The sequence below is a fragment of the Sapajus apella genome, unplaced genomic scaffold, assembly GCF_009761245.1.
Source record: "Sapajus apella isolate SASKATOON/1434 unplaced genomic scaffold, GSC_monkey_1.0 scaffold1, whole genome shotgun sequence".
Taxonomy (NCBI): domain Eukaryota; kingdom Metazoa; phylum Chordata; class Mammalia; order Primates; family Cebidae; genus Sapajus; species Sapajus apella.
The window spans coordinates 38,227,085-38,244,694 of NW_022436941.1; the positions used below are offsets into that span (position 1 = coordinate 38,227,085).

Sequence of the window (17,610 nt, forward strand, 5' to 3'; positions counted from 1 at the left end):
AACAAACTTTAAATAAAAGTTAAAAAATAAAATCAAAGAAAACAAAATTATAGTTATCACTTGTGTTTAAGTCAGAACATTTTATAGTAGTTTTAGTCTCTGAATCATCTCCTAGGCATGGCTCTAAATAAACTGATTTTTCTGAAAGCAGAGGAGGTGAAATGCCAACAGAGTTAGCAAAAAAAAAAAATATTTTAATTTGCAATTAGCAGCATTTCCTAGAGGAGATATTTTATTCTGATGGACAGATTTGATGAAGAGAGCCATTACTTACTTTCTATGGCAAATTATGGCTATTTAACATAAAGAATCAAGATCAGGGCAAATAAGTTAAATTAAAAAGTGAAACACTTACAAGTGCAAAGCGGTTTATTGGTCTCTTTAACTTATGTTTTCCTCCTTTTTGTCTCTAGGGAAGTGTCTTTTACTGGCAGGATCAGTGTCCTCTGCCATGCAAACTTGACTAGGGTAGGGAGTAAATCAGTGCTTGAAAGATAAAATTCTAGAAAAAGTTGGGACACTGTATGTCCCACCTTCAATGAACCCTGGTTAAAACTCTACAAACTCTTTCCTCTCTGCAACATTCCTCGGCCTTTATTTCCTCCTCATCGTTTGTTTCTGACTTCTATTAGAGGACTATCCTGAACTTAAAAATACTTTTCTGCAGCCTTTATACCTTATACTTTATATATTTGCTGATCCTACTCTTATTTCAGACTCTTACTAAGTAAGAACATGCAGGAGTGCCTAGCCTAATTGGAAAGCAATCCTAGAAGAGAATAAATCCCTTCCTGTACGGAAAAAACCTTGGTTGTAGACAAATTCTGTGATTAACAAGGGCTACCTAATAGCCACAGTACTGTGAGATATGAATGGTAGAAAAGAACTACCTGCTACTGAATAGCACTATTTTGACTTCTCTCTTTGTATATCAGCATCTGTCAGAATTGAGCCTGAGTTTACTGCATAAAACTCTTTGTATATTTATTTGTGTATCTATCTGGCTTTCCCTTTTGTCTCCCATATTTATAGTTAAGAAAAGATATAGACCTTTTAAAATGCAGGAAAACCTGGGCATTTTATTGGAGAGGAATCTATGGTATTCTTAATATTTACTATTCTCACAGTACCTTTCAAAATACAGTGGCCAGAAATATTTCCTTGTGTATTGGTTACCATGCTCTGTATAATGTAGTCCAAATGTTTTAGCCAAAACTATTATAGTATTTGGCATCAGCACTTTAGCTCAAGGAAGCAATTTTTAGATTTCCCCTAAACCTGGGAAATGTCCTAATTTGAGAAAAATATCCAGTAAGGACACCTTGTTGAAGAGTGACTAATCTAGTCAATTCCTTTTTGGGAGGAAAGCATAAATAATAGGAAGAGTGGGAAACTCAAAACACCACAACTTTGATAAATTGACATAGCAAAAATAAAAGTATAAAGGCTATTAAGAAGGAGAAGTAAGTGTGAAAAAAATAGTCATTAGCTAAAATAGACCTAGATGAATATACAATGAGACAGAAGTAAGTTAAATATCTGGGCCTTTGAAGCAATTAAGACTTACTGTGAATGATGTCCTTTTTGCATGCTGAATTGTTTAGCTATTGAGAAAGTGTATTAGTTTTCTTACTTTCATGTGTAACCTTATGATAAATTGCATCAGTGGAATTAAGAATGTATGTTCCTTTTAAATCTGAAAGAGCTTAAACATGAAAATTATCTAGTGCAGTGATTCTGTGTGATTTCCAGACCAGCAACAGCAGCATCATGTGTGAATTTATTAGATATGCAAATTCTCAGGCACCACTCCAGACTCCAGATTCAGAAATCTGAGTGGGAGCTGCGATCTGTGTTTTATACCATGCAGATAATTCAAGGCACGCTAAAATTTGCAGACAACAATTTTCATAATCAAGTGCAATCATTTAATTTTATAAATTAAGAAATTAATGTGTATTTTTACTGGACACTTGCTATGTGCCAATAGACGAGTATTTTTTCCCAAAAACAAAAATATATGTTACACACACACACACACACACACACCCCAGTGGCTTGAGGATAAGAGCATAAGAATGCATGTTGTATTTGACTCTAAATCCAGAAATCTGCCTACTGTAATGTAATAATTCCTAAAAATGAGATACAGAGAAACTGTGATTTGCTTATTTATGCTCCAAAATCATGCAGACTGATATTTTCATATAAAATCATAAAATATAAACTCTTATTATGGTTAAGTGTGCTTAATATTCAGTTCTCAATAATTATTTTAAAATAAATGAATATATAACATTTGTGGACTAGAAAAACCTATGAATAAAGCCGTAATTCTCTAATTGATCAATATTTGAATGCACTACATTAAATAAATAGAAAATTAAAGTAAAATAAAAAAACTGTAGAATAAACATAATCATCTATATTTAAAATTAGATAATAAAGTAAAAAGAAAGTATAATCATCAAACTGTAATTCAGAAATTTATTAAACAGATGCTATAAAACTTCATGAAAAAATCAAAATTTTATGCAACATTATTAAAGATGACTGGGATAGATTGAAAGATATGCCATGTTAATGTTTGAAATGACAATCTTCATCTAGGTGAGTTTTCTTAAACAATCTATGAATCCAATGCAATATAATCAATATTGTGGCAAATATTTTATTTTTTAGTCAATGACAAACCGATTAAAAAATTTGTATGGCAGAATAAGGGCATGGATAGCTAAAACAAAGAGCACCGGACCTATTTCATATTAAGACTCACTACAGAAACCACAGTAATAAAAACAGTGTAGCACTTCCATGATATAGATTAATAGATCAATGTAACATAACTGAGAATTCAGCAACAGACTAAATATTGTACATGGGAACTTGCTATGTGATAAAAGAGGCACTGTAAAGTTCAGTAGATGTGATAGCCAATTTGGCTTTTTGTGAAAAAATGATGATGGATTTCTACCTCATATTATGTACAAAGGTGATTTCCAGGTTAATAAAATGTGATTAGATAAAACAACACAGTTAATGTTAAAAATGAAATAAATAGCTTTGTGACATAGAGGTGGGAAAATGTTAAACAAGATTGCAATAGTATTAAATGTGAATTCAAACTTTATGGATTAGATGTATCAAGTCAAGGATTTGTGTTCTATGAAAGAAACTGTAGACCCCATTAATAGATGGGTTTCAGATATCTAAATCCAAGTGATTAATATTTAGAATAAACAATGAATTTTTAGAAAATCTACCCCCAAATTTCAGGAAACCTAGTAAAGATAGAACGAGCCAGTTCATGCACTCAAAAAGAATCCCAAATAGCTAAGAATGATGGAAAGAAAGCCTCAGTTAGATTGGAAATTAGAGAAATAGGAAATAAAGCATTGTGGTACTACTTTATACTGGTCACCATGGCAACATTTTGAAAGCCAGCTAATAATATCAAGTGTGTGTGATTATGTGAGGTATTGTAGTTATCTACTGCTACATAATAAACTATCCCATAACTTATGACTTAAAACAATATAAAATATATTTTGCTCATGAAAATGCAGTTTGGACAGGGCTTATTCCTCTCAACTATACTTGGGGTCAACTAGAGTAGTGGTAATCAACGTTTTTGGCACTAGGGGTCAGTTTCATGGAAGAAATATATTCCCAGGTGGGGGCACTGGTTTTAAGATGATTCAAGCTCATGGCATTTATTGTGCACTTTATTTCTATTATTATTACATACTCACCATAATGTAGAATCAGTGGGAGCCCTGAGCTTGTTTTCCTGCAACTAGACTATCCCATCTGAGGGTGATGGGAGACAGTGACAGATCAACAGGTGCTAAATTCTCACAGGGATTGTGCAACCTAGATCCCTCATTTGTGCAATTCACAATAGGGTTTGTGCTCCTTTGAGAATTTAATGCTGCTGCTGATCTAACAGGAGGCAAAGCACAGTTTGGATCCCTTACCTGCTACTCACCTCCAGCTGGATGGCTTGGTTCCTAACAGGCCGTGAACTGAGCTCCTGTTGTTTCTACAGAGGCTGGGGGATCCTTGAGCTAGAGTGATCAAAGTCTGGAGAATGGAACCATCTGAAGGCTTGTTTGCTCAAATGTTTGTTTTTGATACTGTTTGCTAGAATACCACACATATCATTTGCATCTGTCCTGGTCTTTTTTACAACATGGTAACTGAGTCCCAAGGCAAGAGGTCTCAGAGTGTGAAAAATCCCAGCAGAAGCCATATTTTCATTTTGCGATCCATCCTCAGAAGTCATAGCATTATTTGTTTCATTGAGACAGTTAGACGGCCTTTCCAAGTTTAATGAATTTTTACGGGAAAATGACATAGTTCTGCATGGGCGTGCTAAACTAGAAATATTTCTTTGATAAATTTTAGAAAGTACAAGCTAAATGAAGAAAATGGAGCACTGCCATCATTGTGCTGGTGTAGTCATTGTAGAGTAACCTGATACATTCTGAAGAACAATCTAGAGAAATAGTGGAATAAAGTATGCTAAATCCCTATCCCCTAGGAATTTCTTTCTAGGATATGTACTTCTTAGAGACACTCTTATCATTGGACCTTAAGGTACATACACAGGGATATTTAATGCAGCCTAGTTTGTGATAGTAGGCATTTTAAGGCAAGACAAGTATTAAATCCTATGGGAATGAATAAATATAGCAGAATCACACTTCGTAAAATTAGATAGCACTCAAAGCTGAACTAGTTGAAATTTGCAGAATATGATTACACCTAACAGGGGAAGTTTAGGGCCAGAAAAACATTTAAAGTAATTAAAAATATGCAAACATAAAATAGCACTAAATATATTTTCAGTGAGATATGGATAACCAAGGAAATACAGTAACTAATTTGAAAGTTAATATTTTACTATGTTGTTAATTACTCTGTATAGTATAATAGATAATGATAAACCATCACATCTTAATAAGCCTTCTAAATAAGTTTGACAAGTTTGCTAAAATGCAAAATTTAAATAACTTCATTCTTTATATGGATGGGCTTTGAGGAGTAAAATATAAATATTTTCTGCAGTCCTCTTTTTTCTTGAATATTGCTTAAATTTTATTTGTTTTGTGATTTAGTTGAATAAGAAACACTTGCTTAAAAAAATAAGTAGGCGGCTGGGCGTGGTGGCTCAAGCCTGTAATCCCAGCACTGTGGGAGGCCGAGGCGGGTGGATCACGAGGTCAAGAGATCGAGACCATCCTGGTCAACATGGTGAAACCCCGTCTCTCCTAAAAATACAAAAAATTAGCTGGGCATGGTGGCGCGTGCCTGTAATCCCAGTGACTCAGGAGGCTGGGGCAGGAGAATTGCCTGAACCAAGGAGGCGGAGGTTGCGGTGAGCCGAGACCACGCTATTGCACTCCAGCCTGGGTAACAAGAGTGAAACTCCATCTCAAAAAAAAATAAATAAAATAAATAAGTAGGCAAGCCAAAGTAAAGAGAAACTCTAGATATCTGGTTAGTGACATCAATTTTTCTCTAATCTGTCCAACAAACTTCCAAGCTCATAAATAAAAATTATAAGTGGTATGAAGAGCAAATCAAAATTGCAATTGTCAAACCTATTTGTCTTTTATAGAATTTGTATATTGTTGCATAATATATTGCTGTTTGGATCTCTACATATCATTTATCTATATATCTATGTATCTATCTATCTATCAATCTATCAATCATCTTTTCAGTTTAGACTGGGAATGGTAATTTTTATAGACAGATCATTAGCATTTGATTCTATCTATTCCTCTTTATCTAATAAAATAATTGATATATAAAATTTTTATTTCAGATTCTGATGAAGAATCCAGTGCTTATATGCCTAGCTCTATCGAAAGCGTCAGAATCTTTGGTTATGATGGGAGCTTCTGAATTTTTGCCTAAATATTTAGAAAATCAGTTTATATTAACACCCACTATGGCAACTGCACTTGCAGGTAGATTTACTTTTATATTGTACCATTTTAAAAATTTTGCACAGTCTTATTGTATGTACTTATGATAGACTTGAAATAATATAAGGAATTATATACCTAGATATGATTTATGCAAATTTTACAAAATATGAGCACTTTGCCATCATTGTGTCAATATTTTTAACATATAAATTCTTGTAAAAACTTCTGTACTTCTCCTTTATCCTATTTCTCTTCATTCTTTTTCACAGGTAATCACTCTTCTGAAGTCAGAGTAAATCATTCCCATGCATGTTTGTACGACTTTACTGCTTATGTGCTTGTCTATACACATCTATTTCTTTTTTTTTTTTTTTGAGACGGAGTTTCGCTCTTGTTACCCAGGCTGGAGTGCAATGGCGCGATCTCGGCTCACCACAACCTCCGCCTCCTGGGTTCAGGCAATTCTCCTGCCTCAGCCTCCTGAGTAGCTGGGATTACAGGCACGCGCCACCATGCCCAGCTAAGTTTTTGTAGTTTTTAGTAGAGACGGGGTTTCACCATGTTGACCAGGATGGTCTCGATCTGTTGACCTCGTGATCCACCTGCCTTGGCCTCCCAAAGTGCTGGGATTACAGGCTTGAGCCACCGCGCCCGGCCCTATACACATCTATTTCTAAAATTTATGTATCATTTTATACATACTCTTCTACCACTTGCTTTTTCATCAAAAATTGTGTTCTTTAGATTTATGTTTATCTATATCTATTTAATGCATTTTAGTTTGCTATTTTATTTTATGATTCTATTTTATGAATATACCATTGTTCATTTATCATCCAATTAATGGATATGTTGTTGACTCCCACTTTTTCACTCATCTAATGCAGTAATGAATAGGCTTGTTGATATCTCTTTGTGTACATTTGTAAGAGTTGATCTAAGTTTAGACATTGAAGGAAAATTGCTATTGTGCACATTTTCTATTTTATGAGATATTGAAAATTGGCTTTCCAAAAGAGGTTGCAAATTGAATTAAATGTTTTAAAGTTTTAGTGGGAAAGTTATAAATGTATTAATTTATTTTAGGGTATAAAACATCAAGGATACATGTAGTAACTTTTAGGGTAACCAATAAAATTGTAGTAAGAGAATATATTAATATGAAAAAAACTTTAATTATAAAAGAAAGGACAGAGTAGAGGATCCAAGATGGCTGAATAGGAACAGTTTCAGAGTGCAGTTCCCAGCAAGAACAATGCGGAGGGTGAGTGCTCAATGCATTTCCAAGCAAATTTTCACTGCCCACAGACCAGGAGATTTCTGGACCGAAAAGCACGAGTTTTCAGCATGGCTGGTGCTGTGGGTTGTTGCACAGAAACTCACACAAATCTGGGCAGCCATTTCAACTGGCGCCTGGAACTCATGGGAGACAGAGCACAGCACTTGAGCTCCTATAAGGGACAGACTATCTCCTCAAGCAGCTCCCTGACCACCATATACCCAAAGAGACACTTCATAAAGGAGAACTCAGGCTGACATCTGATGGGTATGCTTCTGGGGTGAAGATAACAGATGAAGAAACTGGTAGCAACCCTTACTGTTCTGCAGCCTCCGTGGGTGATCCCCAGGCAAGCAGGGTCTGGAGTGGACCTCCAGCAGTCCTGCAGCAGAGGGACCTGACTGTTAGAAGGAAAACTAATGAACAGAAAGAAATAGCTTCAACATCAACATAAAGGACATCCACTCAGAGATCCCATCCAAAAATAACCAACTACAAAGACCACAGGTAGATGAAGCCATGAAGATGGGAAGAAACCAGTACAAAAAGGATGAAAACACCAAAAACCAGAACACCTCTCCTCCTCCAAAGGATCACAACTCCTCACCAGCTAGGGATCAAAGATGGATGAAGAATGAATCTGATGAATTGACAGAAGCAGGCTTCAGAAGGTGGGTAATAACAAACTTCTCAGAGCTAAAAGAACATATGCTAAGCCAATACAAAGAAACTAAGATCTAGAAAAAAGGTTAGATGAGATGCTAACTAGAATAAACAGTTTAGAGAAGAATATAAATGACTCAATGGAACTGAAAAACACAGCACGAGAACTTCATGAAGTATACACAAATTTCAGTAGCCGAATCAACCAAGCAGAAGAAAGGATATCAGAGATTGAAGATCAACTCAATAAAATAAAATGAGAAGCCAAGAACAGAGAAAAAAGAGTGAAAAGAAATGAACAAAGACTCCAAGAAATATGAAATTATGTGAAAAGACCTAATCTATGTTTGATAGGTATACCTGAATGTGATGGAGAGAATGAATCCAACATGGAAAACACTCTTCAGGATATTATACAGGAGAACTTCCACAACCTAACAAGGCAGGCTGCCATTCAAGTCCAGGAAATACAGAGAAAACACCACAAAGATATTCCTCAAGGAGAGCAACCCCAAGGCACATAATCATCAGGGTTGAAATGAAGGAAAAATTGTTAAGGGCAGCCAGAGAGAAAGATCAGGTTACCCACAAAGGGAAGCCCATCAGACTCACAGCGAATCTCTCAGCAGAAACCCTACAAGCCAGAAGAGAGTGGGGGCCAATATTCAACATCCTTAAAGTAAAGAACTTTCAACCTAGAATTTCATATCCAGCCAAACTAAGCTTCATAAGTGAAGGAGAAATAAAATCCTTTACAGACAAGTAATTGCTGAGAGATTTCATCACCACCAGGCCTGCCTTACAAGAGATTCTGAAAGAAGCACTAAACAAGGAAAGGAACAACCAGTATCAGCCATGCCAAAAATGGACCAAATGGTAAAGACCATTGACACAATGAAGAAAATGCATCAACTAATGGGCAAAACATCAGCTAGCATCAAAATGGCAGGATCAAATTCACACATAACAATATCAACCTTAAACGTAAATGGGCTAAATGCCCCAATCAAAAGACACAGACTGGCAAATTAGATAAAAAATCAAGACCCATCATTGTGCTGTATTCCGGAAACCCATCTCATGTGCAAGGATTGTTCATAGGCTCAAAATAAAGGGATGGAGGAAGATTTATCAAGCAAATGGAGAGGAAAAAAAAAAAGCAGGAGTTGCAATCCTAGTATCTGATAAAATGGACTTTAAACCAACAAAGATCAAAAGACACAAAGAAGGACATTACATAATGGTAAAAGGATCAATGCATCAAGAAGAGCTAATGATCCTAAATATATACACACCCAATACTGGAGCACCTAGGTACATAAAGCAAGTTCTTAATGATCTACAAAGAGACTTAGATTCCCACACAGTAATAGTGGGAGACTTTAACACTCCACTGTCAATATTAGACAGATCAACAAGACAGAAAATTAACAAGGATATCCAAGACTTGAACTCAGATCTGGACCAAGCGGACCTAATAGACATCTACAGAAATATCCACCCCAAATCAACAGAATATACCTTCTTCTCAGCACCACATTACACCTACTCTAAAACTGAGCACATAATTGGAAGTAAATCACCCCTCAGAAAATGCAAAAGAACGGAAATCATAAGAAACAGTCTCTCAGACCACAGGGCAATCAAATTAGAACTCAGAATTCAGAAACTAACTCAGAACTGCACAACTTCATGGAAACTGAATAACCTGCTCCTGAATGTCGACTGGCTAAACAATGAAATGAAGACAGAAATAAAGATGTTCTTTGAAACCAAGGAGAATGAAGACACAACATACCAGAATCTCTGGGACACATTCAAAGCAGTGCTTGGAGGGAAATTTATAACAATAAAATGTCCACCAGAGAAGCAAGGAAATATCTAAAATCAACATCCTACTGTCAAAATTGAAAGAGCTAGAGGAGCAACATCGAAAATCTCAAAAGCTAGCAGAAGACAAGAAATAACTAACATCAGAGCAGAACTGAAGGAGATAGAGACACAAATAACCCTTCAAAAAATCAATAAATCCTAGAGCTGGTTTTTTGAAAAGGTCAACAAAATAGACAGAATGCTAACCAGATTAATAAAAAAAGAAAAGGGAGAAGAATCAAATAGATGCAACAAAAAATGAAAAAGGAGATATTACCACTAATTCCAAAGAAATACAAACTACCATCAGAGATTACTACAAACAACTGTATGCACATAAACCAGTAAACCTGGAAAAAATGGATAAATTCCTGGACACTTGCACTCTCCGAAGCCTAAACCAGGGAGAAGTTGAAACCTTGAACAGACCAATAACAAGGGCTGAACTTGAGGCAACAATCAATAGCCTACCAACCAAAAAAAGCCCAGGTCCAGATGGGTTCACAGCTGAATTCTACCAGATGTACAAAGAGGAGCTGGTACTATTCCTTCTGAAACTATTCCAAACAACACAAAAAGAGGGAATCCTTCCCAAATCGTTCTATGAGACCAACATCATCCTGATACCAAAACCCATGAGACTCAACAAAAAAAGAAAACTTCAAGCCAATATCCATGATGAACAACAATGCAAAAATCTTCAATAAAATACTGGCAAAATGATTGCAACAGCACATCAAGAAGCTTATCCATCACGATCAAGTAGGCTTCATCCTGGGGAGGCAAAGCTGGTTCAACATATGCAAGCCTATAAACGTAATCCACCACATAAACAGAACCAAAGGCAAAAACCACATGATTATATCAATAGATGCAGAGAATCCCTTTGACAAAATTCAACAGCCCTTTATGCTAAAACTCTCAATCAACTAGGTATCAAAGGAACATATCTCAAAATAATAAAAGCTACTTATGACAGACGTACAGCCAATATTATACTGAATGGGCAAAAACTAGAAGCATTCTTTTTGAAATCTGGCACTAGACAAGGATGTCCTCTCTTACCACTCCTATTCAGTATAGTATTGTAAGTTCTAGCCAGAGCAATTAGGCAAGAAAATAAAAAATAAAGGGTATTCAATTAGGAAAGGAGGAAGTCAAAATGTCTCTATTTGCAGATGACATGATTGTGTATTTAGAAGACCCTATCCTCTCAGTCCAAAATCTCCTTAAACTAATAAGCAACTTCAGCAGTCTCAGGATAAAAAAATCAGTGTGCAAAAATCACAAGCATTTCTAGATACCAATAACAGACTTAAAGAGAGCCAAATCATGAGCGAACTGCCATTCACAATTGCTACAAAGAGAATAAAATACATAGGAATACAACTAACAAAGGTTGTAAAGAACCTTCTCAAGGAGAACTACAAACCACTGCTCAAGGAAATAAGGGAGAACACAAACAGATGGAGAAACATTCCATGCTCATGGTTAGGAAGAATCAATATTATGAAAATGGCCATACTGCCCAAAGTAATTTATAGATTCAATGCTATCTGCATCAAGCTACCAATGACCTCCTTCATAGAACATAAAAAAACCACCTTACGCTTCATATGGAACCAAAAGAGAGCCCACATAGCCAAGACAATCCTAAGCAAAAAGAACAAAGCCGGAGGCATCACATTACCTGATTTCAAACTATAGTACAAGGCTACAGTAATCAAAACATCACAGTGCTGGTACCAAAAGAGAGATATAGACCAATGGAACAGAACAGAGGCCTTGGAGGCAATGCCACACATCTACAACCATCTGATCTTTGACCAACCTGACAAAAACAAGCAATGGGGAAAGGATTCCCTGTTTAATAAATGGTGTTGGGAAAACTGGCTAGCAGTGTGCAGAAACTGGAAACTGGACCCCTTCCTGGCACCTTACACTAAAATTAACTCCAGATGGATTAAAGACTTAATTTAAACATAAGACCTAACACCATAAAGACCCCAGAAGAAAGCCTAGGCAAAACCATTCAGGACATAGGCATAGGCAAGGACTTCATGACTAAAACGCCAAAAGCATTGGCAACAAAATCCAAAATAAACAAATGGGACCTAATTAAACTCCAGAGCTGTACAGCAAAAGAAACAATCATTAGAGTGAACTGGCAACCAACAGAATGGGAAAAAGTTTTGCAATCTACCCATCTGACAAAGGGCTAATAGCCACAATCTACAAAGAACTAGAACAGATTTACCAGAAAAAAAAAAAAAAAAAAAAAACCAAGCAAACCTGTCCAAAAGTAGGTGAAGGATATGAACAGACACTTTTCAAAAGAAGACATATATGAGGCTAACTAACATATGAGAAAATCCTCATCATCACTGATTATTAGAGAAATGCAATCAAACCCACATTGAGATACCCTCTCATGCCAGTTTGAATGGCAATCATTAAAAAATGTGGATACAAAAGATGCTGGAGAGGATGTGGAGAAATAAGAACACTTTTACACTGTTGGTGGGAGTGTAAACTAGTTCAACCATTGTGGAAGACAGTGTGGCAATTGCTCAAGGACCTAGAAATAGAAATTCTATTTGACCCAGCAATCCCATTACTGGGTATATACCCAAAGGATTATAAATAGTTCTATTATAAAGACAAATGCACATGTATGTTCATTGCGGCGCTGTTTACAATAGCAAAGACCTGGAACCAATCCAAATGCTCGTCAACGATAAACTGGACAGGGAAAATGTGACACATATACACCATAGAATACTACGCAGCCACAAAAAATGATGTGTTTGTGTCCTTTGTAGAGACATGGATGAATCTGGAAACCATCATTTCCTGCTAACTGACACAAGAACAGAAACTCAAACACCACATGTTCTCAGTCATAGTTGAGTGTTGACCAGCAAGAACACAGGGACACAGGGAAGTGAGCATCACACACTGGGATCTGTTGCAGGGAGGCCAAGGGTGGGACAGTGGTGGGAGGAAGTTGGGGAAGAATAACATGGGGAGAAATGCCAGATACAGGTGACGGGGGTATGGAGGCAGCAAACCAGATTGCCATGTGTGTACCTATACAACAATCCTGCATGATCTACGCATGTACCCCAGAACTTAAAGTACAATAAAAACAAAAAAAAAAAAAAAAAAAAGAAAGGACAGACAGAAAACAAACAAACAAAAAACATGTGGGGCAAATAGAAAACAAAGATTTAGATGTACAGAAATATTGACTATAAACCTAAACCTTTTATGGAGTACTTATATATATGTGTATATATATATATATATATGACACAGTCTTGTCTGACTGCAAATTGTCCAAAAAGCCAAAACAGATCAGCTTTCAAGGGCCATAATGACAATTTTTTTCATGAGCACACCAGGTTTGGGGCACTCTTATTAATAAAATCAACAGAAGTTGAGGAGTAAATCCATTCCATTTGTTTCCTAACATATTTAATTAAGGTTATTATCAATGGATTCCAAGCACCAGTATAAGGCTACATGCAGTATTTACTTTAACCATCCCCTCAAGGTCCTGGATCTAGCCAGCTGAACAAATCTTTCAGCCATCAAGGTCTATCTTAAAACAATCAGGTGGCTTTCTTTTTAAGTTTCTCTACTGACCTTTCTACTTAGCCTGAGGTATTAATCCAAACATGACAAAATACATTAGCAATTGCAAATTCTACCTTGGTAAGAATGAAATTTTGGGCAATTTTGTCATCTGTAATAATGTTGATCAGTGAGTGAGGCTGACCAAGAGTGCTTTCCAGGAATGAGTTGGTGTCATTAATTATTTCGAGTAAAGTCAAGCACAAATTTTGCACTACATTTTGTAATTGTATTACTCTCATCATAAAGATAGCTGTAGTAAGGCTGTGTATGAATAGCACACCACTAATCCTGCCAGGAAGCTCCCATTAGTAACCCAGAGTAACTTCATTCTAGAGAAATTTCTTGTATTCCAAGAACTATATGATCTGCTGGTGGTGATGTAAACACTTGATGATCTTTTATGACCACCCCTATGCTCTTGAGTATATTGTTTCTATTTGACAAGTACGGCTTCTTAAATAGTTGTATGCCTGATTTGGTTCATCCCAATATGAGAATATCAGTTCACAAAATCAAAAGATCATTGTAAATTAGGACTTTGGTTTTGACAAGAGGCTAGCAGTAAGCTAGTAGTTGCTTTTCAAATGGTAGCTGTTTTAAGGAGTCAATGAATGTTATACAACAATGGGTATTTCTGAGTGGAACCTATCTCTTTTATCCAGAGGCTCCAGTCTACAAAATTATTAGTCATGGAGATTTGTAGCTCAAGGGGATCATTAAATTTCTAGAACATCAAAGAAGAGAGTATTGCACAGCTTGCTGATCAACTTCAATTTAGGCTTGTGAATTACACTCACTATAAGTTAGCTGATATAAAAGACAAGTAGAAGGCCCAAGACAGACATTTACCATCTCTGATACCCAGTCCAAAGTGACATTAGGCTCCCTTTTGGTTGGAGGGAAGTGAGACGTGTTTTTCCTTGACTTCCAGAGTAATTGAGCATTTTGAATCTGTTTATATAGTCCCGAGATACTTGATTTGCAGTCTTTTGGATTTTGTTGGGATTTATTAGTTACCCTTGCTGGTGAAGGTGTGATAATACCAAAGTTAGAGCCATTGAGTCTGAGGCTTGAGATCTTCTAGCCAACTGAATATCATCTATCAGTGAAAGATTTAGGCATCAGAAGGTAATAGGAATCACACTAAATTCTTATGCACCTTCTTATAGCAAATGGCAGAGTAGTTTAGGTACTCCTAAGGAATATCTAAAGAATACTCTAGTATTCTTATTGTAAATGTATATTCATGGTCTTTTGGCATGAATTAGAATTTGTCTTTGTCTTTGTCTTTGGGTACCAATGGGATACAAAATGATGCCTTGGCAAAGTCCAGTACAGTATATTACATGTAATCAGTCTGTGTAGTAGATTTGGTTACTTTGCAATGTCTGGAACAGCCAGGTTTATAGGACTTTGAATTCAGTAGTGATTAATCCACTGTAAACCTCCAGCTCCTGATATCCTTCTCCCCTCCCCTCCCCTCCCCTTTCCTTCCCTTCTCTTTTTTCCTTTTTCCTTTCCTTTCCGAGTTTCACTCTCATTGCCCAGGCTGGAGTGCAATGGCATGATCTCAGCTCACTGTAACCTCTGCCTCTCTGGTGCAAGCGATTCTCCTACCTTAGCCTCCCAAGTAACTGAGATTACAGTCTTGTTACAGTCTTGTGCCACCATACCCAGCTAATTTCTTTCTTTTTTTTTTTTTTTTTTTTTTTTTTAGTAGAGGTGGGGTTTCTCCATGTTGGTCAGGCTGGTCTTGAACTCCCAACCTCAGGTGACCTGCCCACCTTGGCCTCCCCAAATGCTGGGATTACAAGCGTGAGCCACCATGCTCAGCCCTGATAACCTTTTACACTGGCCATAATCTGTGTTAAATGAAAATACTGCATCTCTTATTACCCTTGCTACCTTATAGATTCAAAGCAGGGACTTTGCTTTCTCCTTCTGGGTTTCTACATTGTTTCTTCTAGGCCCTATGAGAGGAAATAGAGGTACATGCTTGGTAGCAATTCTTGTGTTTTATTATCACTTCTGGAGTTTGACAGCATTCACAGTATAATATTATAAAATTATAAAATATAAATACTAATTATAACTTTAGAAATTGAAGCTACAGCATCAGGAGATTGAGGCTACAACAAAAGTGGATTGAAACTGTCCAGAGTACAACCCACATGTTTACTTCACATTCTTTTCAGGAATGATGAGAGTTCAAATTCTATTCAATGCTTCATCTATAATTTCACACAGGAATTTTATTTGTCTTAGGAAAATCTTCCTAAGAGGTTCACAGCAAAGCTACTTTATATCAGTCAGGACTATAAAAATTTCTGAGGTCTTTTATTGTTTTAAAATGGATCCAAGGTTGGAATAATAGACTGCAAGAGGAGCTGGACCTCCAGTCAACTTAGCTATTGGCTGTTTTGTTTAAACAAGAAATTATGTACTGCACTTTATCATGTCCCAAGAAAATCAGATAAAGTTTTGATAATTCAACTGGTCTCTGGCCATAGGGCTGTAATTCTTTTTTTGTTGTTTTTACACTCATTTTTACAGCACATTTCTGGAACTATTATCTGTAACTTGAAAGCAGGCGGAATCTTCTGTCTAATGAGAAAAAAAAATAGTAGTAGTTTTACAGTGGGGCAGTCCTGAGGCTGTTGGCCAGATTTACAGGGAAGTTTACTTGCCTAGAGAAGAGTTAATAAGACCTGTGTCACCTTCTATGGAGCTGTCTTTAAATCTACTTCAGCTCGGAGCTACAGAAAGTCATGTCTCTGTTAGCATTCCATCTTTGTTGTTAAGAGTGCTCAGATGTGTAATGGGTTTGAATTTCATCCTATCTGTTAGCTAACAAGTTAATCTAACTTAGTTTCATGTGTGCTGGAAGAAGACACCAAACTTCTTGGTCAGAGAGGAAATAAAGAGTATGACTCACAGCAATAGCAGTAACAAGAGTTTCTGTTAGTTTTTCTGAGCTCCAGTTTCCACAGGGTGATGTGAAAGAAGGCCAGGTGACATCTGTACACACAATGAGTTGTATTACATGAAAGAAATCTTGAGGTTAGGGAACCCAAGTCTTTTATAATGGGCGGTAATTATGCTTGTCTTTGGCTCCAGAGAGAGACATTATACTTGAAAGAGAGTGTCCAGAGGCGACACTCTCTCTGTCTTCCAAAATTCTAAGCGAATTTGCCCTCTGCTCTAAGTGGGCATACTATCCTTATTACCCAAGGCTACTCACTGTATAAATATCTTTGTAAAGATAGTTGAGAACAAAGACAAGTCAGTGCTTCTGCTTGCAGGATATGCAGAAACATGGGACCCATGGAAAGTTTTCACCCAGTAAATATATTAGTAGTTATGTTATATATAAATAGTCTAAAGAATGGCAAACTGTGAAAAAATTTTCAATACATGTTACTAATAAGAGGCACTCCTTAAATATGGATATATGAAAAGGTTGAAAGTGAAAGGATAAACAAAAGATGCAAATGCTAACCAAAAGAGAAGCTTGTGCAACGATGATAATTTTAAATATTGTATCCTTCAAATAACACAAAAACTATGGCAACTCAAAAAGCCAGAATGTCTTATTTTCTTCAAACAACCTCACTAGCTCCCCCATGGAGGCCAGCACCCCAGCATCTGCAAGCACCCGGCCACAGCTACAAAGCATGCACTTGGCCTTGCTGTCACTGTGCCTGCTGCTGGTATGTGTAAGCAGGATGGATCCCATTGCCCTTGCCCTACAAAATGCTTTGGCTGCCACCATCCATTAGAGTGAGAGCAAAGCCAGCAGCCTAGGAGCACCTCGACCCCTCCAGCACAGAAGGTTTCTACCTTGAGGAGGCAGAGAACAAAGCCAGTGCCCAATACTGGTCCCCTGGAGTTAGACCACACAGTCCAAGAGTCCTGAGCTGAGCCTTTGCCTTCTAAAACCTTCCAGAACAAATTCATTTGAATGAACTCACCTTATACCACAAGGAAATCCTTAAGGTCATCAAATAGGATAAAAAACAACAACAACAACTAAAAAAAACACGGAACTTCAAAGACTAAATAAACATCAGCCCACAAACTTAAAAAAGAAGCAGCACAAGAATTCTGACAACTCAAAAGGTCAGAAGGTATTCTTTTCTCCAAACAACATCACTGGTTATCCAGCAAGTGTTTTTTGTTTTGTTTTGTTTTTTTTTTTTTTTGAGATGGAGTTTCGCT

The 17,610-nt window shown here is 36.7% G+C and overlaps 1 protein-coding gene across 1 annotated transcript in view; it reads left to right on the forward strand.

Annotated features, from left to right (window-relative positions):
* The window catches only part of SLCO6A1 (solute carrier organic anion transporter family member 6A1), a 125,530-nt gene that overhangs the window by 43,104 nt on the left and 64,816 nt on the right, over positions 1-17,610 (forward strand). Inside the window, exon 8 of the mRNA XM_032284693.1 lies at positions 5,834-5,978. Within this exon, the coding sequence (XP_032140584.1) occupies positions 5,834-5,978 (145 nt within the window). The remainder of the gene's footprint in view (positions 1-5,833; positions 5,979-17,610) is intronic.